At 39.4% G+C, this 23300-nt stretch overlaps 2 protein-coding genes across 2 annotated transcripts; one reads left to right on the top strand and one right to left on the bottom strand.

The window, feature by feature from the left end:
* The first annotated feature begins 4550 nt into the window (after positions 1-4550).
* Positions 4551-8082, top strand: LOC124050967 (NF-kappa-B inhibitor alpha-like). The gene is made up of 7 exons (XM_046373968.1): positions 4551-4554; positions 5653-6001; positions 6534-6639; positions 6760-6967; positions 7081-7169; positions 7279-7539; positions 7648-8082. The coding sequence occupies exons 1-7, from the start codon at positions 4551-4553 to the stop codon at positions 7675-7677; spliced, it is 1047 nt and encodes a 348-aa protein (XP_046229924.1). The 3' UTR covers positions 7678-8082.
* Positions 8083-9959: 1877 nt separating this feature from the next.
* LOC124050588 (proteasome subunit alpha type-6) lies at positions 9960-14670 on the bottom strand. The gene is made up of 7 exons (XM_046373286.1): positions 14485-14670; positions 13579-13673; positions 12028-12109; positions 11048-11203; positions 10729-10907; positions 10452-10546; positions 9960-10166 (listed from the first exon to the last, which is right to left on the bottom strand). The coding sequence occupies exons 1-7, from the start codon at positions 14558-14560 to the stop codon at positions 10109-10111; spliced, it is 741 nt and encodes a 246-aa protein (XP_046229242.1). The 5' UTR covers positions 14561-14670; the 3' UTR covers positions 9960-10108.
* Between the last annotated feature and the right edge of the window lie 8630 nt (positions 14671-23300).

Here is a 23300-nt window from a genome sequence, read left to right as displayed (position 1 = left end):
ACCTCTAAGACTCACTATGTTCGCTTTGCTCTATTCGCAAGTGTAAAAACTATAGAAAAACACCTGTTAACCTCACGGTAACCCACAAAACCGCAACTTTACCTGCTTTGGTCCATTTGGACAAACAGTGTTGTTTCCCTCTGTTTCCATTCTTTATGCTAAGCTGAACTAATCACCTGCTGACTCTTGCTTCATATTTACCTTACAGATACAAGAGTGGTATTAATCTTCAAAAATATCTCAAATCACAACTCCAAATAAAATGAAAAGCTACATGTAAGATATCACCGGGCGTAAGTGAGGAATTAAGCTTTTTTTTGTACTTCGGATGAACTGACCCTTTAATGTGTTTCCATTCTGCTATATGACCAAAAACTATGAACCTGGTAGTTTCACTATGGCCGTGAGAGTTGCCTGGTGGCAGTAGGGCAGTAGGACAACATATCATATCACTTACAATTAATTCCTTTGTGTGTATGTATGTGTGTGTGTGTGTGTTACACTGTGGGAATGCCTGGGGAGGGAAACAAAGGTATTACCCCTTCTCTGAAAAACACCCACACTTCCCTGAAAAAATATGCATTTGCACATTCAGTGCGAAACTGAGGCGACAAAGGGGAGGACCTCAGATTTTTTTCACCTCAGTTTGAAAGTTTCAATCAATAGCCGGTGTCTCAGATGTCTTGAGTCCTTTTTACAGAAGCTACAGAAAAGAACGCTGAAACACTTTCCCCATTCTTCATACCCGCAAAATCTCATGACCATCACATGCCACACAAAGGGAATTACTTTTTTATTTATTTTTTTTTTCCCCAGGTATAGAAACCTGTTTGAACAGATTTTTCAATGTGTTCTGGGAAACACATAGTATTAAAGGCCTTCTTGTGATTGTTCCTTGCTACTCATTGAATGAGATCATCAGATTAGGTCACAAGAATTGAGATCATATACAGTCTTCATTCATTTCTTCTCCTCGTGACTCTGTTAAAATCATGGAAAAAGCAATGGCATGTAGACCTACACTGTGTAACTACATGAGATAACACACACCTACATTTTATGCAGCATGGTGGTGCAGTCCCTCTGACAAAGAAACAGTCTGACTCATATCATTAAACAGCAAGCATACCTACCTGATGTTTAATTCAATTCATCCAAAACAGCCAATGCACGGACTTGTTATATTAAAATACTCCTTTTTCATATGAGGCCACACATTGTGAAAACATAATGTGGGTGTAGTTTGGGTAAACTCTGGGTGTAAAACTGTTGTGTCATCCAGCCCACACAAGAAATGGATTGGTTGACGTTAACTGTCCAGAGTGATTACTGTAATGAAAGAGTGATAACTTCCTTCTGAAACAGGAGGGAAGTTGTCATGATTGACAAGCACACATCTGGGAAGCTGAAGTTATTTTTGGACAGCTGAGCTATGAGCAGATTGCTGATACAAGCTACTGACAATGACTGATTAAAAATGAAATCAACTGGTTGTGGCTGCATGTGACACTGGTCACAGAAACACCATAAAATAATCTAATATATATAATATAATAAATAATATATCACTAGAATTTTTTATTTAATTACAGTCATCATCTACTTATGAAAAATGGATAAAGTAAGTAAAAGAAAGGTTTCAGTGGCATCTAGTGATTGAACCATTTTTTTAAAGTTACTTTATTAATCCCAAGCTGGGAAATTACTTCTCTGCATCCCATCACTGATTGAAACACACACACACAACATGCGTGTGAAACACACAGGAGCACTGTGCAGCATCAAACACCTGGGGAGCATATATTGGGGGTTAAGTGCCTTGCTCAAGGGCACATTAGCCAGCTAAGGAGGGTGGGGACATTATCACTCCACCACACTCAAATTTTCCCTGCTCGTCCGGTGGGGGAATCGAACCAGCAACCTTCCGACCGCAAGCCGCTTCTCCAACCTCTAGGCCACGGCTGCCCCCAAAGGCAAAAGAAATACCACCAAAAGGAGGCAACCACTGTCTTAGCCAAAAGGCAGAGAAGGTTACAGAACAATACCAATCATAGTCATATAATGTCATAATATCAGCAACAGTTAGTTTGCTATTTTGTACTCTAGTCAGTCACTAATGGAAACAGACATATACCAATAAAGTCAGTTATGCATCAAGGAGAAGAAACAAGCTCCAGGTGAAGGTGATGCACTGGCAGCGTGCAGCATTCATATGCACATGTGCCAGCCCAGTATTACAGAAGCTACAAAAAGGGAGTGAGACTTCATTCTGTATTCATTACACTATTACACCACTTTACCTTTGCATAGCAATAGTTGATTGCTGCTATATTAATATTTCAGATCTCATACATTTAAAATTTAAACAAGTCAACATTTTGGGGCTCAACATGTTTGCTTTCCTGCCAAGAGTTAAGATGAGAGGACATAACTCTCGTGTTTGTAGGAGAGCCAGAGCCAGGAAGCTATTAGTTTAAACACCGGAACAGCTAGCTTTCTCTCTACAAAGTAAAAAAATAAATAAATAAATGAAAAATACCAGCACCTCTTAAGTTTTGTTAACACACTCATATTAATTTTATTTAGTTTATATACAGACATAAGTACGATACAGGTTTGTCTGTACATTAATTATGCAACCACAGCCCGGAGGCTATTAGCTTAAGTACAACCACTGACATTTATAAAGATGGACAACATGTCTCCAATTATTTCCACCATACAAAAGTGAAGAAAAAAAAATCCTAGCCCTCTTGGGTTGGTGATGTCATTTGGAGCCAGAGCCTGCACTGCAGTGATCAGGTGGTGGAAACGCAGGATCACTTCCTGCCCATACACCTGTCTAACCCAGGTGTCAGCTGCATTCAGCTGTCTATCATGATATTTCACCCTTTTTAATAGCATAAAATAACTTATTAAAACTGAGTAACACCTGAGTATACTATAAGAACTACCTAAAATGATGGAAACCACCTTTGGAAAGAGTTTATTTAACTTTTGTACTTTGAGTTTTTCATTTGGTCTGTGTTCTATCTGCTAACATGGAGTAGGAGGGTTTATGACCAGCACTGGAGCCTACCAAAAAAAGGAGCGAGCGAGATGTTTTCGCTTGTCTTTTGACAAGCTTTCATGTCATCCATCTTTATACACTGCCAGTGGATACATTTTTTAAAAAAACTACCTGATATATTCAACTAACACAATGTGACAGTTACGATACCCTGTTCTTTGTTAAAAAGATTTTAGGAAGGTGTTAATTCAAAACCAGTGATAATTTTGGATGCTGCAGTTTGTCCTGCTGCAGAATTGCTTTGCATTATGCTCCGGGGTGTTAATATTTTTGTCCACTGGATCTATATCACAGAGGATAGGAACTCCACTATATACAACTGAACGGAAACACAAATTCTAAAGGCTCCAAAATGTTCATACATTTGAAATTATGCTAGGGCATGTTTCAACAAAAACAGAACATTATAACAAACATGGTGGCAGAATTCATCGTAGGGCTGTTGCGCATGTATTAGACTGCATAGCTTATAGTTTTTTTTTAAGCCAGTAAACTGGAAACTAAATGCAGCTTCAGAGCCTAAAAGTCCATTTGTTTCAAAGTATGCAAGAGGAGGTTGGTGTTAAACAGGCAATGAAACAAAATGGGAAAGTTTCGTGACTTAAGCACTTCACCAATGGGGTGTGAGGCTCCCCTGAGGCACTGTACTGACTCAGATACCAACACACAGATAGAAGGCAATATGGCGTCAGTGCTCTTTTAGCTGTTGGTGTCCATAGCAACCAGTGGTAAACACAATTCAAGTGGAGACAAGGGCACAAAAATTCTCGAATATGTAAAGTGGAAGTCCCAGTATTTCCCATGTGGGGTGAATATCTGACCATATACAGACACAATCACACAATCATGGCAACTGGAGAAAATACACAGAGCTGCAAGTACAGTTTGTCCTCGGATGTCTCATTATGATACTTGGCAGGCATTAAAGAATGTGTGGAATTCAGCACCACTTGAGTGTCTGGAGTGACATTTGTCTAATGTGACGTACACTCACAGAGGCAGAGATACAGTAGGCTGTATGAGATAGTGACATCACAGCTCTGATGGGTGTGTATTTGTGTGCGTGTAAGTGGTTTGTATCGCGTCATCTTGACTGAGTATCGCCCCATAGAGGTGTGAATGCTTCACTGCTTTTGGATACTGTTGCTATGTTTTCACCAAGCCTACCTTGCACAATGTGAAAAGATGTGATCCTTGGAATTTTATCTTAAATGTCAGGGAAGCACACACAGGTAGCTTTATCATGTGCTTTGCCACTGTGTTGTGTAACAGAAAGGAATTTCCTCTTTAAGACCACAAAGCAAGTGCTGAACAATGCAAAAAAAAGAAAAAAAAGGTGTAAAAAAGACAAGCAAAATATTTGACATTTCTGACCAAAGTTAAGATTTTCTTCATGACTTAAAGCAGTGATTTCCAGGATCAAATGCTAATGTGTCCAGGATTTCACCTTCAGGGGTGAGTTAAGCATGTGCAATGCTAGATGGGTAAGTCCAGAACATCCTATTGTGGAACATGCAGTGTAGGTTTCATAAGGGAGTCTCCATGAGGAAACTTCAGAATCTTTCCCCGTCTCCTGCACTCAGTGTGCTGCTTAAATTCACTCTCTAGTATAACCAAGACACAAATGTGACATCTTCATGTGTCTGAACTGTGAACAGTACTACAATACATTACAATATGCATTATTTTCTCTCCTGCACTTCATTAATATTTTTTACAATACGGCTAAGGGGTACAGGGACCTATCTGGCAGTTGTGTTTCATGACTGTATTAAGATGCTTGTCAACATTGAATTTGTTCTATCTATCTATCTATCTATCTATCTATCTATCTATCTATCTATCTATCTAACTCTTTTGAGGCTGTAGGTATTTTACTGTGACAGAGTAAGTAGAATAAAGTATGCAAAGTAGAATAAATACACCGAGCATACACACTTACATGCAGAACATATGTAAATGTAAATTTTTTTGCTCGTGGCTTTTTCCAACCACAAAGCTCCAATTAGGTGAAATGCAAGCAAGGTTGCAAATCATTCTTAAGTAACAAAACCATGTTTGTTTATATAAATATAATCATTTTGTATGTATAGGAAACCGTGCCTAATGATAAGATGAAGCAAACTTATAAATGTGCTTTGCGAGCAAAAGGATGATATGGCAGCCACAAAATTCACAGCAGTTATATGATAACACAGTGTGGTTATTAGTGTAGGTGTGGGCCACAGATCGTAATTCAGTGTACAATTTGAATTTTTGGAAACTTGAATCTCTCTTTTTGAACAAATTTAAGTTCGTGTTGGAAAATAAATGGAATATATATATGCAACTTTGGTTAGCCACTTGAAACACATAATTTCCCCAAAGCAGAAGGGAATTCTTCCATTCTACCAGGGGCTGTCTCTCTGTCATTCATGCCCATCATGTCTCATTCATTGAAATAAATAATATGTCCCCTAACCTACATCACAGGTGAAAATAGGTGCCTAATAGGAAACTACAGGTTTTCATTCTGAGTCTCTTTGGGGGGATTTCTATCATAAAAGCACAGCTCGGTGTGATTTCCCTTCGCTTTTTCTAAGATAAGTCAATTGGAAATCCCCACCGAGGCTCCGCCCAGCCGAGCGCACAAAACCCAGTGCGCCTCCCTCCATCTGCATCAGTCTGCACTGACCTTTGGATTGAGACGGAGCTACTTCTTCGTGACAGTCACAAAGTCAACCACAATCAGATGGATTATAACTTCGACAACATGGAGCCCAAACATGGGAAACAGTCGCCTTACCAAGAGGACCGTTTTGACAGCGGCCTGGAGTCCCTGAAGGAGGACGAGCTGGCGAACGAGTTTGAGGAAATGACAGTCAGCTTAGGGGACGATCTTACACAGGAATACGAGCCTTGGAGAACTGCAGTGACTGAGGATGGTGACACGTAAGTGGATTATATTTGTAGATTTTTAAAAATGCAATTACGCATTTGCAAATTTCATCCGTCTGCACAAATCCGGCAGAAGTTTTGCACTGGAGCGCAGTGTCTAAACGTAAAACGTCATGCATTGAAATGATAGGAAAAGCTGCAAAAGCACGCAAGAAAATGTCGAAAGTTGCACGAAAACAAGAGGCCTTTAAAAGTGTGCGAGTGTGTGTGTGTGTGTGCGCGCAGCACAGCGCGTACGCAGGGTGTGTGTGTGTGTGTGTGTGTGTGTGTACTTTGGCTGAGGGCTCAGTCTGGGCGGTGCTAAAGTCCGCTCTGCGAGTTCAGGAAAGTCCCTGGCCCGCTGCCAGGAACTGATAAAGCATCAGATGTGTCAAGCCACAACTGGTGGAAATAACCCGACAAAACTCCATTCTTGCGAAACGCTCCACTTCTCAGGCTTTGTTCTTTCTTATTTGGCTGGAACCATTTCCTCAGCCTGTAAAGCACTATTTTAACCAACTTCTCTCTCTCCCTCTTCACCCCACAGGCTTCTCCACTTGGCCCTAATTCATGAAGCCACAGACTATGCTCTCCAGATGATCAAACTGTCTCACAATCACCCCTTCCTCAATGTGCAGAACCACCAGAGACAGGTAATGACCAAAGTCAAGTCGAAATGATTAGCAGCTAAGTCAAAACTTTCATTGCACACAGGAATTCCCTTTAAAGTCAGTTTACTAATGAAATATCTATTTTAAATGTTCCCTCTCCAGACTGCCCTCCACCTAGCAGTGATCACAGAGAAGCCACAGTTGGTTGAGAAGCTCCTGAAGGCCGGCTCTGACCCACGGCTGACCGACAACAGTGGGAACACAGCTCTCCACATCGCCTGCAAGAGGGGCTCCCTTGCCTGCTTCAGCGTCATCACCCAGAACTGCCAACGCCACCTGGCCTCCATCTTGTCCTTCCCCAACTACAGTGGTAAATATTGAGTTAAAATAGACCCCCTGAAGACACTCACAGAACATCATGTTTCACTTGAGCAGTTATTGCATTTGGCTGGCAACTAAGCTTTACTCTTGTTTTCTTCACAGGACATAACTGTCTCCACTTGGCATCCGTTAACGGCTACATTTCATTGGTGGAAAACCTTGTTAAGCTGGGTGCAGACATCAATGCACAGGTAGGTGTTAGTTATTAACTCTAAAGGCAGGCAGTTGACCTTTTTGCAAACGGCATGTGTACAGGAAAAAACGTAAGGAACCTAACATTAGTCTCCTTGTTCCTCATAGGAACAGTGTAGTGGCCGGACGTCGCTCCATCTGGCTGTGGATCTCCAGAACGCCACGCTGGTCCGTTGCCTCCTGGACCTCGGCGCCGACGTTAACTGCTTTAACTATGGCGGCTTCACGCCGTACCACCTCACCTATGGGCGCCAGAACGAAGAGATCCGCTGCCAGCTTTACGAGAAGACGGCTCAGGAGCTGAGGGAGCTGCCTGACAGCGAATCAGATGACAGCGACATGGAGGATGCGGGCCTGTCGGAAGATGAGGTCAGTTTCTGATTGATGATTTTTGATCATATGCAATAACAGTTTAAGATTTCAGAGAAATATTTAAGTTAGAGGTTCCTAACGTTTTTGTCCTTTCTTTTTCTACAGCTGTATGATGACATAAAGTTCGGAAAGTAAACTGCAGCATCCCTCTGCTGGTGGTGTGAACAGCAGGGAAGCTACTATGGGGTGCCAGCCACGGCCCAGCAGTGTGGGACATGTCAGTCCACGTCCCCCTTCCAGGTCCAAGTCCACAGGGGCTGGCCATGGGATCACAAACAATGAACGAAGACGGCGTCCAGTCTGGTCCAAGCCGGCCCGGATCACTCAATGATCTGTGCCAAAAAAACCATAGTACAGCAAGACCACGACCTCCATATAGTCCTTCTGTATACTGTATAGATATGTATATTGATTTGTATATACCAGACTTGTAATATATTGTAAATACAGAGATATTATTTTTGTACTTGTACATATTTGTGTGAATTTAAACACTATTAATACAAAATTGTTCAGAATAAAGACTTCTATGAACATAGACAGCACCGACTGGTGTGTTTCTTCCACTCAGCATGCGTGTAATTTCTTCCATGTGACGACTGATTCTTGGCCTTTCCACATTGTAAAACAAGCATCATTTTTCACTTACACAAAGTGACGAGGAAGAGAGTCATCGCCCAGACTTGTGAAAGACACACAGACAGAAAAAAAATCACGCTCAGTCACTTGGAACAGTCTGGGATTTCCTTGTTGAGGCGAGGTCACCGGGTATCTGAGTCACCAAGCTGAAAGTCCCTGGGCAGCACAAGAGGAACATAATGTACTTACATATTCCACCCTACCCTTGTACTACTGCTGAACAGCAACTAGGAAGTGGCACTCATTCGAAATACCAAGGAAATTTTGTGAGAAGGACATGTCTTTACGGTGATGGGAACATGTGCCAGAGAAAATTTAGATTAGTCAGTGTCACGTTGACCAGGAAACTTTGCAGTAGTCTGGGAAGTACAAGACGCCCCTGTCAGCTGCAGTGGTGGAGGAAGTATTTATATCCTTTACTATACCACAATGTAAAAATACTCAAGTAAAACTAAAAGTATGCAAGTATAATCAGCACAGTGTACTTAAAGTAATAAAGTAAGTGTATTACATGTATTAGTGTAATATATTTGTACAGGACAGCTACTAATGATTAATTTCTGTGATTGTTTGGTTTGTAAAAATTCTGACAATAGTGAAAAATGTCACCACAGTCACCCAGTGCCTGAAGTGACAACTTTATAAAAGTATTAAAAGAAAATTTAGATTATTCAAAAAAAAAAAAAAAATCTAAAAGGAAATTTCTCACATTTGAGAAGGTGAAACCATAAAATAATGTTCCATTGTAGTTCAGTACTCCGCTTACAGTCCACCTCTTGTCAGCTAACAGCTGATGTGTGCACAGCAGTCAGGAAATTTTCAGAAAGGAATTACCTGAAATAACCGGCGCAAGGCACACTAATTCCCAGTATGAAGCAAACACGGAGCCAACACTTACTCAGAAGATGTGCCTGAGTAATTTAGTTTAATAGCAGTGTTTACTGTATCTAGCCTGTTATTGTCCTCAGGGCTATAAACATTAACAAGGTTACAGAAATGCAAAGGACTGTAGGGGGATTTTCAAAGGACCAAGTAGTTATTCCTTAAGTAGAAATTTCAACACAGAAGGTTTAAACATTAATCTAAGCAAAAATTCCTAACAATCACCACTGCATTTAGACTGAAAAAGACATTTTAATTGGATTTCTGTTTCTGTGGAAGGTGCGAACAGATGCAGAGAGAAGTTAGGGGGTGTGACACTGGTGATGATGGGAAATGGTCTGAGAGTGACAGCAGATCATCATTTCTGATCATAATGCTCATGGCAAAACCCTGTCAATGCAGAGCTGGTCAAGCCCAGTGACACCAGCGACCATATGTCAGCATTGTCATTATGACTTATAGAGAGGAACAAATTTTCCCTTGGCAAAGAGAAACTCCTTGTATTGTAGCATATATCCGGTGAGTCGAAGTAATCTATTTATGACATGCTACATTTGTCAAGTGGCCTGAAAAATCAGGTCAAAATCAGGTCTGCATCACTGTGTAGTAAACGCACCTCTCAGTGTCATGCGACGTTAGGCGCATTCAGAGCCACAACAGGAAGCTCAGAGGTAGAGCTCTGCACCGCTCATGTTCCCATAAACATTTTCCCCTGCTGCTAAATTCAGATTTAAAAAAAAAACCAAAACAAAAAAAAAAACAACCCACAGCTGATGTAACAGACACGACTCTTTACATGAACAGAATGTGCATCTACTGCACACTGGTTATAAAAAATGCAAATGCCTCTTTGTGCAAAATATATAAATCTTAATAAACAGGTATAAAGACAGCGGTTATTTTACTCCAAAAACTTTTTTTTTATTGTTTAATGAAACAGTGGGGTAAATGTACAGCACACAAAGATTAACACCAGCCTCCTCCTGGGAACTGCATATCCCATCATGCTCTAACTTAATCCAACAGGTGATGCGACTCTGCTCGCTCAGTCCCGCTCTGCCAGGGCCATCAGGTGCGTGTCCACTTCCGTCTCTGTCAGAATCCTGGAGACACAAGACAGGGAGATGGATGAAATGGAAAAGTCCAACGTCAACAAAAGCTGCAACCATGCACCAATGAATCCATTTGCTGACAGGAAATTAGAGACTTCATTATTTTTCAAGCAAAAATGACAAACATTAGCTGTTTCCCGTTTCTTAAATTTGAGCATTTGATACTTTTCTTCTCCATTTATGATAGTAACTAGATTGTTGGGCTGCTCATTGAATAAAAGACTCAGTCTGAGTACATCTCCTGATTACTTCTTTGTTTTTTTGGTTTTTTTGTACCTGAACTTGGGGTCTTGTGTTGTGACAACGCCCACCTCGAGCTCAGACGGCTTGAAGTCAATGGAGAGAACAGTTGACAGACAAGAGATTGCCGTCTGAGAGGGAGGGGAAAAAAAAAAAGGAAAGAGTAGTCGGGAGATAAGATTTTGTGTATTTTTCCATGGTATCGTATAATTTGCTGACAGTAAAAATGATGGTTATAAAATTAGAAGCTGCACAGCTGGAAATCACATGTAACTGCCACATTCGTGTTCCTCTCTTAACAACCTTTTCATACCTCGATAGTTTGTTCAAAAGTCCAGTCCAGTTTCTTTTTCACTTTCTTCTCCAGGAAGCTTGTGGCTTCTGTCTGCTTCACTCCAGCAGCTGTGGCCTTAAAGCCACAGTAATAACCGGCTGGGTCGCATTTGTACACCTGAGGGCCGTACTCCTCGTCAATGCCGATCACAATCATACCTACACGAAAAGGGCATGGGATGGGATAAGACAGCGACATCTTGATGTTTCACACCTACAGATTTGACTAAAGCTTTAACAGAACTCAGAACCATCGTAAGAAAACCCTGAACTGACTGTGAATTAATCAAAATCCTTACAGCAGCCCAGTGGTCGCATCTCAGCGTTTTGTGTGTAGACTTGCGAGATATCAGCGATCCTCTTACACAGCATGTCCACCGGAATCTCATACCCGTACTTGTACTGCCAGTTGGCTGCCTCGTAGCGAGCTCGCTGGACTTGGGATCTGCTGTCAGCTGCAAGAGGTCAGAGTGAAAACGGGGAGAGAAAAACTGTTCAGTGCACCCATTTGGTTGTCATACCATCATGTTGGTGCTTCAAACCTTTCATTCAACGTTTAAATGATATCCACAGAAAGGTGTGAAAAATTTCACTTGTTAGGAAAGAGGAACCATCAACTACAGTAGATACCGTGACTGAGGAGAACGGAGATTTAGGCTGAAAATACTTGGAATTTGTTTTCATAAAAAAAGTACTTTGGCATAAGTGGTTTTCACACAGGTTATTTTGTGTCCATGTGCTAAGAAGTTTCCTGCTGCAAGAAACCACCACAATTTACAGATAAAGTTTACCAGCATTTCTTACTGAAAGAAATGCCCTCCAGTAACAGAAAGCGAAGAGAAAGCTGGGAAGAAAATGCTGAACATGCACACTTTGTAAGAAAATTACAAAAACAGAGTGTATTATTCAAAAGCCAGTTTTCACTCAGATTCTTGGATATGCCTTCCAGAAACTGTTGCCACAGAGTTGGAAGCATAGCATTGTACAAAATGTCTTGGTATGCTGAGGCATTAAGATTTCCCTTCACTGGAAGTAAGAGGCCAAGCCCAATGCCTGAGACACAGTCCCATAAAGAGGTGTGTCTGGATACTTTTGTCTATATAGTGTACTTGATTTTGGTTTTTCAATTTTGTTTTGACCATTTTACCACCAATATTCAAAATAATTACATTTCATTACTGGACTGCTTTTAGTGAAATCTGAAAATAGTAAGCACTGAATCAGGCAACAATCCACTTTTAAAACAGGTCTACTGCAAAGTGAAAAGTCTTTTCCTTACCCGTCATCCCAGACATTACACATCCAATATTATCTGTTATCCTGAAAAGATGGGTCACTGTGGTGGCGTCCAGAAGCTTGTCCTGTTTCAACGGAAGAAAGGGTTCAATAGAAAAGGAATGAATGTGGTGCGTGGGACAGCAGACTCTTCTGCTGTTGTCATGCGTCGAAAAGATCTAGCTGATGCTTGAAATCAGTGAATGCCTTGTGTGTCCCGTGTGATCAGGATAAACTAAAATGCTGAAAAACTTCACATGCACAGAGGAGGCACTAACTATCCCATCGCCTCCCGTGAGTGCATTATTGATATACTTGGCAAAAGAATCAAAAAGGTATAAATTCATATTAATTTATTTATCATGTCTCCAAACAATACAAAATTATGTTACTGAAAATGAACAAAGAACTTAATTTACATAATTTATTTAACCAAACATTTGCAAATAAAAGTTCTTGCTTTTTTCAGATTCATATAATATTGAAAACAACTGTCGTTTGACTGCTGCTTAGACAATGTAAACAATTAAGACACAACTTCGGGCTCTAGAAACATGATACGCATCTCTTGATATTTCAACATTTTTCATACTAACTAAAAATTTGCTTTTACTTTTAAAACATGACAAATATTAGGGATAAAATAATGTGTGCCTAGCTGGTTCTGATACTTTTTTTTTTTCTATTATCGGTACGGGTGGGTTATTTTGTCCGACTGCTGATAAGAATACATTTGACTTATTTCTTATTTCTCAATATCCCACCCACAACACTATCTAGTTGTAACCGGTTACACCTGAAAAGTAATGACCTGTTAACACTGAATAACCTGAATCTGCAAAGTAACTAGTATGTAACATTGTCAAATAAATGCAGTTGTCTCCAAAATGTAGTATAGTTGAAGTACACAGTAGCAGAAAATTTAAATACTCATGTAAAGTAAAAGTAGTTTAAAATTGCACTTGACTACAGCACTAAATTTTAGTTACATTCTATCGCTGCTTATTCTAAATTTTGAATCTGAATTTTAAATTTTCCTTGATTCCTAATGAGCAGCAATCAGCCAGTCGAACTCTAATAAATATTGCATTGTAATGCGCTTCTCTAATACAGACAAATGAAGTATGGACACAGGATGCATATTTACTCACTAACAAATGAATGGACCAAATGGAGTTGCAATGCAAATATAAATACTCCACAGGGAAAGTGCTTTTCACTCATTACGTTTAACTGTCAGTATGGATGCTGCCAGAACAAAGTGCAGTGCTATCAGTGTATCAGTGCTTCCACTCTCACACATTTTGATTTTAACATATGCATTTCACTTTAACCTGTTATGTGCCTTAAGTTATCATACTTATAGACGATTTTTTGATTTTTAGTTTATTTTGCATGCCTTTAGTTTCTTTATTTTTTTTCTGTTTACATTTTCTACTTAGTGTTCTACTTACTGCACCGTGTGTCACAGAGCAACACAATCTGAATCCTCTGTACGTGCTGCACATATGGCAGAACTGACAATAAAGTTGACTTGGACTTTGACTAAACTCACCGGTACTTTTTTCTGTGTTACAACAACTGCACAGTCCTTCCCCCTTACTGCTACTGATGTGAGCCCACCTTGGTTTATGGCCTTGAAAGCATATTCTGCAAATACAGCAAGACAAGAGAGTGTTGTTAAATGTACAAGTTCATCTGACAACAGTTAGGAAAAAGAAAAACACAAGCACACCATTCAGTGATTATGAACTGTGGAGCTAACAAGTGTAAAATATGAACATTCCCTGCAATATAGCAGGTAAAGATGGGTTTTGGTATTTAGTGTTTGTGGAGGCATTTCAGGATTTGTCTCCGGACTGTTGGTGATCAGATCAGAAAAGGTCCTGTCCATGTACAGTTAGAAGACAATGGATCGATTTTAAAAATTAAAACCCAACTGCCAATTATTGGAAGAACGTATGTGGTTAATATTTTAGGATGGATTTTTCCAAGTCCAACCAGCGCTTTCCGTATAAAAAACAAACAAAAAACAATTGTGAAATTGTCGCAATTGAGACAAAATGCTCTAATAATTCAGATAATTTAATCAAAAGACACATAAAGGTAACTTTCTAAAAGGGTGAGGTTTTAATCAATCACAAGTAGACACTTTCAGCAATGAATCAGCTTGCTTAACTGCAATGCTAATTACGCTAACTAGCCTACTAGCCGGCTAGGTATTTTGAGTCGTGCTATTTTGTTTTACTGAAACATCAGCAATCTTTACGTAAAAAAAAATTAAGGTTACGTACTCCACAAGTACGACTTTTCTGGTATTAGATGTTACCACTTTCACTTTGAAGGAGTGTTATTTATCAGCCAGAAGACAAGCGAAGCGAACCATGACAGAGCATTTAGCTAGCTAACAAACAAGTAAGCCTGAGAGCCGGCTTGTGTTTGAACAAATCCACACACTAACCGACTTGATAGAGTCTTCCTTCAGGAGAGAAGATGGTGATGTGTCGATCAAACCCTGCACTTGATCCTCGGGACATTTTATAAGCTGGAATTGACCGAGAAGTTCGTCCAAACGAATTTGCAAGGAAATTTTACTTCATGCACAATATTTTCACCCGGAAATTGAACTGGTGGGACGTTCATCACCGAACTTCATCCGGTGTGACGGAGTTATTTCGTTTCCATGGTGATACAACACTCTCACTTTAACTTCAAGCTTTATTGTCAAAAAACAGGTTTTCAAAGTGCTTAACAATCACTAAAAACAAAATTGACAAATTGTACACTGACTAGAATGCAATAAACAACATATAAAATGGTGAAGGTGTAAAATAAAAAAAATTAAAATAAAATAATATATATTTTATATAAGGCGGCATGGTGGTGCAGTGGTTAGCACTGTCGCCTCATAGCAAGAGGGTCCCAGGTTCGAATCCCGGTCTGGGCCCTTCTATGTGGAGTTTGCATGTTCTCCGAGTACTCTGGCTTCCTCCCACAATACCAAAAACATGCACATTAGGTCAACCGGCTACTCTAAATTGCCCCTAGGTGTGACTGTGAGAGTGTGTGGTTGTCTGTCTTTGTGTGTTGGCCCTGCGATTGACTGGCGACCAGTCCAGGGTGAACCCCGCCTCTTGCCCGTAGTCAGCTGGGATAGGCTCCAGCCCCCCCGCGACCCTGACGGATAAGCGGTATAGAAAATGGATGGATGTCAAGTTCTTCCACACCAAACTCATCCAACCATGTGCACCATGTTCAGTCATGATGGAATACTGTTGCCACAAACTGCTTCGCAGAGTTGAAAGCATAGCATTGTGTCCAAAATGTCTTGGTATGCAGAAACATTAAGATTTACATTCCCTGTCTATACAGTGCAGTTCAAGTTAGCTGTGTGTTGATGAGATTCTGCAACACCTTTGAATTCATTAATAATAATAACATTTATCCAGTAATTAACAAGACAACACTAATGTTTTGCTCATAATAGTTCCATACTTTTCAAGTAACCATTTTGTTTTTATTATTATTTTATTTTTTACCAGTTTTTTAACATAAGACATTGAAGAAGTCATATTTTTTTATTTGTCTGTGCTACAGTCAAAATGCATACCACTAAGAAAAAAAGACATGCAGTCTCATTGACGTGGTTCACTGGAACACTTCTTGGAAATGTGCCAGTATTATTGTCATTAGTAACACCTGTGTTTTCCCTACTATGACAAGTCATAGTAGAACCTCTGTGAATCTCACAATATTTAATACTTGTCTTTCACCTGTCTGAAAGCTGCTGAGTCAGTGTTGCATTGGACTAAAGTGTACGTGGTATATTTTATCAGAAACACTTTACAGTATATTGAAATTCAATACAAATCCACAGCTAACTACTGCTTGCCTTTAAACACATAAATTGACACATAAATAAATGTACCATCTGGATCAATAAGGAAAGGGGGGTTATATTAACATTATTTATGAACTTTATCATGGTGGCGTCAGCCTAATTCCCTATATTGATATTTCAGATTTAACATTCAGTGATACATTACTTATTATGTTACTAATATTGCGTAAACTTAGTAGCATCCTTTTCCTGCTATAGACGCCAGTCAGCATAATTTCTGCATAACCTGCTCAGAGACTCTTAAGATTGTAACTATATATTACTGTGACAAAGTGAAAACTCTCTTATGAGATGATGATGTTTGCCTTATTGCATTACAAGCCACATGAAAATAATGCTCTCTTTTACAGAGGAAGCTAGTGTGAAGCTAGCAAGTTTTGTTTTGTTTTTTTTCAATTTGTTGAACAAAATCACTGACAGGTCACTTGGTAAGCACATCCATTTCCTTGTTCCTGAAAAAGATTATAAATGTGTCACCATGGATTTTCCCTTTGTTCCCACTAACGCAGCTGCAGAGAGGATGTGTTTGCTTCCTCTTTATAAGTCACTGACACATTAAGATACATAGATATACAACTACTCGGTGTGGTATCATGATCACTGATTATCAGGAGCGGAATCTATGGTTGTTATGTCATTATTGTTATCTAAAAATGGTGTATTTCCTGAAATAATCACAGATGACATACATGGGAGTTTTTGGATTTAACCACTGAACCGCATTTCTGAAATATGATCCAATCATTCATTGTATGCGATAAAATATTTTAACAGCACTTAATCCTCTAAATAATCAATGCAAATCCAGTATTGCAAAAACTTTGTCCACTCCTCTACAACCGGCACTCCTTCCCACCAAAGGGTGCTGCAAAAAGGATAAACACATGGAGTTTGTAACTCTAAAAAATGTTGTTTTAATCTCTCTTTGGAGAAGGACCGTATCATACATCCATTGTACAAGCTGAGGACTTTAAATGATATTAATAAAACATTAATATTTCAAATTTATACTTAAGGCTTAATTGTTGGAAAGCAACTAAATACTTTTTTATATTGTTATGGCCTCGTTTGATATTTCACAACCTGGACACCCCCCCACCTCACCCACCCACCCACGCAAACTCTGGTCCACGCTGATACTTCTCACTTGCCTCCCCCTTTCCTTTCTCCTTCCCCACCTCTGCTCTCTCTTTCTATTCTGCTCACCCTGCTTCTCTTCTTGCCCGACAAAGGCACGGCTCATTCTTACAGCATTCGCACACTGTATTCACATTTGAAAGCAGAAAGACCCCCACCCCCGGGTCTAAGAGAAGAGGTGTGGGATTGAACTCTGGAGTGCAGGGGGATCTCCACCATCTATAAAAATGCTTTTTCATATTGAAAAAAGTTACATTCTGGCTAATGTTTTCCAAACAGAGACGTTTAGATGTTAGGCAATAAGGGAAATATTAATATGATGAGGCCTTTCTCTGAAAACCCTCTGAACCTAAATCGAAACATTCATTGTTTCACTGGACTCATTTTTTAACAGCATTTTTTCAGCAAATTTTTATAACTTTCCAAATATATTTCTTAGAAACCATCCTTTGTATCTGGTTTTCAGTTCAAACCCTGTGCCCAGAACTTCTATCTACATTTCTTTTCATCTAAAAAGCATGAAAATATAAAAGAAACCTCTAAATCTAATTTATCTCACAAACACAAGAAAAAAAAATCATCATATGTTACAGCAAGCAGTTTCTAAGAACCTAAATGCTGTGTGCAGCTTCTAGGAACAACTTATCTAAAATTAACTGAAATGCAGGGTGATATAAGCTCATTTCCTTTTACTGCAGACACATCTTTTTTAGATTTGTATGCTGTTCCTTGTAAATTATCTGGTGGTTAGCCATGTCGCAAACACTCGAGCGGTTGCAAAATAAACTCAAGGTGCAACAGGGAGAGTTGCTTTTAATGTTAACACAAATGGTATTATGGTATTAGAATCTAAATTGGAAATTTGTTTTGAGGTTTTGAGATAGCATGAAGTAGCTGGAGTAGTGGCATTTGGGTTTAAAACTAAAAAAACTAAAAAAAAAAAAGTTTACTGGTGGGTCAACATGGATGCAATGAGTGTAACAGAACAGGCGCTGGGCTTTAAAAATAAAACTAACTCATGGTTTATATTAAATCCTGACCCTATGATCTAATGTCTTAAATTACTGGTGTTTGGGTCTCCTCACTTATTTGAAAATGCATATGGACACACAAACTGCAAAACACAAGCTGACATTGTCCATTGTTCATTAGATGTGTGTTACTCCAGCTTGTTATAGGACTTCACTGAGGTGGTTGGACATCAGCCATGTCAAGTCTACTTTAATACACTTACTGACTGAACTACTTGCTGTTGGCTTGTATTTTAGGCATATCTTCCCTCTTGTGCTGTTAAGGTAATATCTCTGATTTATGACCACTTTCTTCAGTGCTGCTGTGGTGATCTGTTGTGAAATATTTTACATGTTAAGGCTTACTGAGAGTGGAGAGTGGAGAAAACAAAACTTACAATAGTTTACTTCCAATAGCCATAGACAAACACAACTCAGCTCTTGCGTAACTGCTGCAATTTTCACTTGCAGCAGATGAATAATGCAAAAGAACCATCGGACCTTATGAATTGCAGTGAAATTTCTGTCAGAGTTACAACAAAAAGAAATCATTATCAGACTCCTCCTTTGTACCCCATTCCAGTCTGCAGCTGGCATTATGGCTCCTGGCAACTTATTATCCATATCTGGATCCTATTTGGATAAGAACATACATGTGTTTATGCAAGGTGTAAATGCATGCAGAATGCAGTGTGATCAGAATAGTCCACATCTGGAGGTGGTCTGGTTCATATTATGTTACGAGGTGTAAATGCAATACAGTGCGATTCTTAAGAAAAAAGTTCGCCCAACAACGTAACTTCAGCTTTTCATGCTAGTTCTTGCTTCCCATAAAAAAAGATAAACAAATAACTTGGATATGAAGATTTCAACACATTGCAGGCAGAATCAAGATAACGCGATGATATTAACACCAGGTGTAAATGTAAAAGCCTGTGGATCACATGTCATCGTCCAGATAATGTACAAGTGTTGAATCGTGGGTAGAAGTGATTAAAATTAAAAATAAAGAGATTTTTAAGATTTTAGGTCAGGAATTATATGTTGCATCTCCATCAAAGGACTTGAGGGAGATTTAAGTTTGCTGATGATGTGAGCAGGATTACTCTTTCTCTCTCTCTTTTTTTAAACTTTGGAAAACTTTGGAAAACCAGAGCCACAGAGGACATCATGCAGCGGTTTTTTCCAGAGTAAGCAGTAGTCCTTATGGCAGATAAACAGACCATGGTGTGCAAAATTGTCAGAATGCAACTTTAAGATTTTTTATAATGCAAGTAATTTGAAGTAGTTTGAAGTTGAAATAATGCAGCCATTTAAGGTGCTTTATCATCTAAAAAAAAAACGTGGGTCTGTTTTAACTTCTGCCAGCGAACACAATTTTAAAGTGCATAATGACCATTTGCAGCACTCGTGCAGTGGGCAGCGTGAGTCCGTAGATACTACACTGTTCAGTTTAGATGAGTTTCAGCTGGAAAATTTAGCATGTTGATTTGTACTTTATTATACACAAACATACTTTGTTTTTCATGTTTTCCAGAGATTTAATATCAGTAAAAGAAGAATAACAATGATTTTCTTAGTATTCACACAGCATTGTTCCAAGTATAAGGTTATCGCGATGGTACAAAGAACTTTACAGTAAACTTCGGTAAGACAGTGGACAGTGATGGTGAAGTCACTGTTTTAAATCAATCTCCCCCGCTTATACCATAATCTCCCCTTTTGTTTTTGATTTGACTGTATGAACAGTGAATAAGAGCTGACTGGGACCACACTGGTTGGCCTTTCAGAGTGAACTATATAAAAGCATGTGTCTGCGGTAACAATAGAGCCAGCATGGGGTTGATGGTGGGGGGTCGACCACGTCCCACACATCCTACTATAAATGTCACATGAAAAAGAAAACTTTAAATAACCTGCGCATGTTATTTCCAAGATAGACTCAACATAATATTCAGATGTTAAGCACTTTGAATTCAAATTCAGATTAACCTGCAATGTAATAAAAAGTTATAGATGTACAAATAAACACATGGATTGGATGTCAGAATGTTGTTTAAGGCCAGTTTTTGAATATAACCACAGAAAAGGCCGAGGCTTATATCTAGAAAAGGCCTGTTATATGCACATTAAAAATGGACCTGAATGCATGGAAATAAAATAACATATAATAACAATAACACTTGATCAAACCCGATGCCTGCTGGAATCAAAATGGGGGCTTCAAACAAGAAAAACAACCTGCACTTTGCATTTTCTCAAGTCACTCGCTTGAGGAAGTAAACATGTCTCACTCTGCTGTGCCACAGGGCAGCAGGAAACTCAAAACCTCTTCTTCTTTTTCAAAGTCTCTCTGTCTTTTGAGGCTGATAACCTTGCAGAGTATCTCTCAGTACTCACCAACAGGCGTATTCAGACAGGCCTTAACTATCAGGTTCTACTGCTAAGCTTTGTCAGCCGTGCCTCATACCCTGCTCACTGTATCATCCTCGGCAGTCAATTATGCTTCATGCTGGTCTATCTCATTATGTGTACCTTTAATGCCCATCATTTGATAGCAGTGTGCAAATCAGACACGCTTGGTTTTTCTCATGCATTGACAGCAAGTGCAACTTTACTCCTTACCCTCAGGCTTTGAAGCCATCTTTCACTTTGCTGAGCTCAAACCAGAAAACAAAAAGTGACTCAAATGTACTGGGCTTTAAACATCCAATAGGACCTCATTTGTTTGCAACAAGTTTATTTAGTTGATCAATTAGCCCAAATAATTGTACTTTAGTTAATTTTTTCATTACTGCTACAGACAGAAAAGTTTAGAATTTAAATTCAGTATTAACTCACTTTTTTTCACTGGAATGTGCAAATTAAGATGAGACGACATGACCGACTTGAGCAAACAATTACATTTTTGAAAATCCAGCAGTTGCATTTGTATTCTGACCAGCCAGCGAATACCCACTCTTACACAATATAGACAAAAGTATCCAGACACATGGCATATTTATGGAGTTGTTTTTCAGGCATTGGGCTTGGCCCCTTAACTGGAGTCAAGGGTAATCGTAATGCTTCAGCAGAACAAGACATTTGCTATGTTTCCAACTCTGTGGCAACAGGGAAGGTCCTTTTCTATTCCAGCATGACTGTGTCCCAGTGCACAAAGCAAAGTCCATAAAGACATGGTTGGATGAGTTTGGTGTGGAAGAACTTGACTGGCCCACACAGACCCTGACCTCAACCCCATCAAACACCTTTGGGATGAACTGGAACAGAGACTGTGAGCCAGGCCTTTTGGTCCAACATCAGTGCCCGACCTCACAAATGCTCTACTGCATGAATGGGCAAAAATTCCAAAATCTTGTGGAAAGCATTCCCAGAAGAGTGGAAGCTATTATAACTGCAAAGCTGTTTGTGTATTTAGAATGCAATGTTATTAAAGTTCCTGTTGGTGTAATGGTCATGTGTCCTAATACCTTTGTCCATATAGTGTATTTTAGCTCTTGCTTTTTAGCTGCTATATGCCTCACTGTGTTTACCAGCTAGTTGCTAACATAGATGGAATAATGGAAGTCATTAACACAAGCTAGCAACAGTGATACCATTAATTAAATATTGTGTTCATTGCAAACATCATTACAATAGATTTGAATTAACTTCTGATACTGCAGTTTATTTTTGGGAGTTAGCCAGCATTAACATCTGTCCTTTTCCTGTAAATAAATGTGAATGTAAGATTGCATTGAGGGAATTGATGGCATTGTCTGAGTTTTATTTTAAAGGCATGATTTTGAAAAACAATCAACAGCATTTAGACACAAAGTTCCTAAATTAGAATGGCAGCTCTTCATGGCAAATAACATCCCACAAATGGAAACTAAAGACATTTTCTGGGTACAGGGGCATGGCTGATACGAAACCTGGAAAACACATCTATAGACTAATTTTGGAGGCCAGTAGTTCCTGGTGGCCGCAGTAATAACAGAGTGGAGTCAGTAATCTCCTCATGGCTCAAGAAGAGAGGGAACACCCTGCTACACTGCCGCAATGCCAACTGTACCACGCAGCAATGGCCAAACCAAATGTGCTTTGGACCATTTGATCCATGATGATGAAAGAGATAGATCAAACCAGCAAGAACAATAAAACTGTTACATTACTAAATGCTGGGTGACCACGGCTCCATAGACACACTTGTGGCACTATGTGGAGTGAGACTGATCCAAGTCACCACAAATTATGACTCATTTTCTACACACTACTGTACGCCTATAAAAATCCCCCCTTTCACACACTCATGTATTCATTAATTGAGTGTCCACATTGTCCGCAAATGGAAAATACTCCCTCATCGACCTGATTTGGTTATGTTAGATAGTCAAACGGGAGTAGAGACAAATTCAGTGGTGAAGTGAAGTCACTTCAGGGAATGCTAGGGGAATTTGGAATAAGAAAACTTCTCCCAAAAACTGACTGAGGGTTAATCATGATAGTATTTTGTATTCTGACAAAACAATGATTTAAATAACAAGCAATACTTTTACTCTATTTAACCTTTTAGCACCTAAAGAATGACTTTTCTTTTAAATCCTCTGGTGTCTTCCTCCTCTTTCTGAATACTCTGCCTGTTCTTTCATGCTCCCCCACATTCCCAAAGTGAACTGCATCCAGGAAAACTAGCACGGATATAAGTTTACATGCAATATCCTCAGTTTAGGAGGATTCATTGCTAGCTTTAGGATATGCTGGATCTTCAAAACTGCCCCACAACTGTAAATTTATTCGACATTCATTTCAGCAGCGAGATGTTATGAAAAACGCAGGAATGTGCTCACGGAGGAGAGCTAGAGTGGAATTTTTGTTGGGAATTTCCCAGTAGTGTGTGTTTGCACATGCGTACAGCGGTTACGCATGTGGCCTAGGTGCGGTGCCTGTTGTCTCTGAGTGAGTATAAACAAGTCTGACTGACTCAGGTACATATCTCCTTTTGAAGAGGTAAACAACAAGCCCGCTCTAGGTGAGAAGTGCCAAAGATGCTTCTTGTTTGTGTAAGAGAGCTATTTAAGATAAGCTATGAATCAGTACTTGTAGGGAACGTTTCTTGCTCAAGAGGACATGCTGTGCTCACTAACCATTACCAACAAACTGCTCTGACACGCATGTTTACTCATTCACACTTCTTTTCTAAATGCCTTTTAGCTTCATTTTGAGTTAGTATCATAAAGGGGCTTTGTG

The sequence above is a fragment of the Scatophagus argus genome, chromosome 19 (genome assembly GCF_020382885.2).
Source record: "Scatophagus argus isolate fScaArg1 chromosome 19, fScaArg1.pri, whole genome shotgun sequence".
Lineage (NCBI taxonomy): Eukaryota > Metazoa > Chordata > Actinopteri > Scatophagidae > Scatophagus > Scatophagus argus.
Note: the sequence above shows the minus strand (reverse complement) of the source record. Positions and strands in the feature narration are given on the sequence as shown.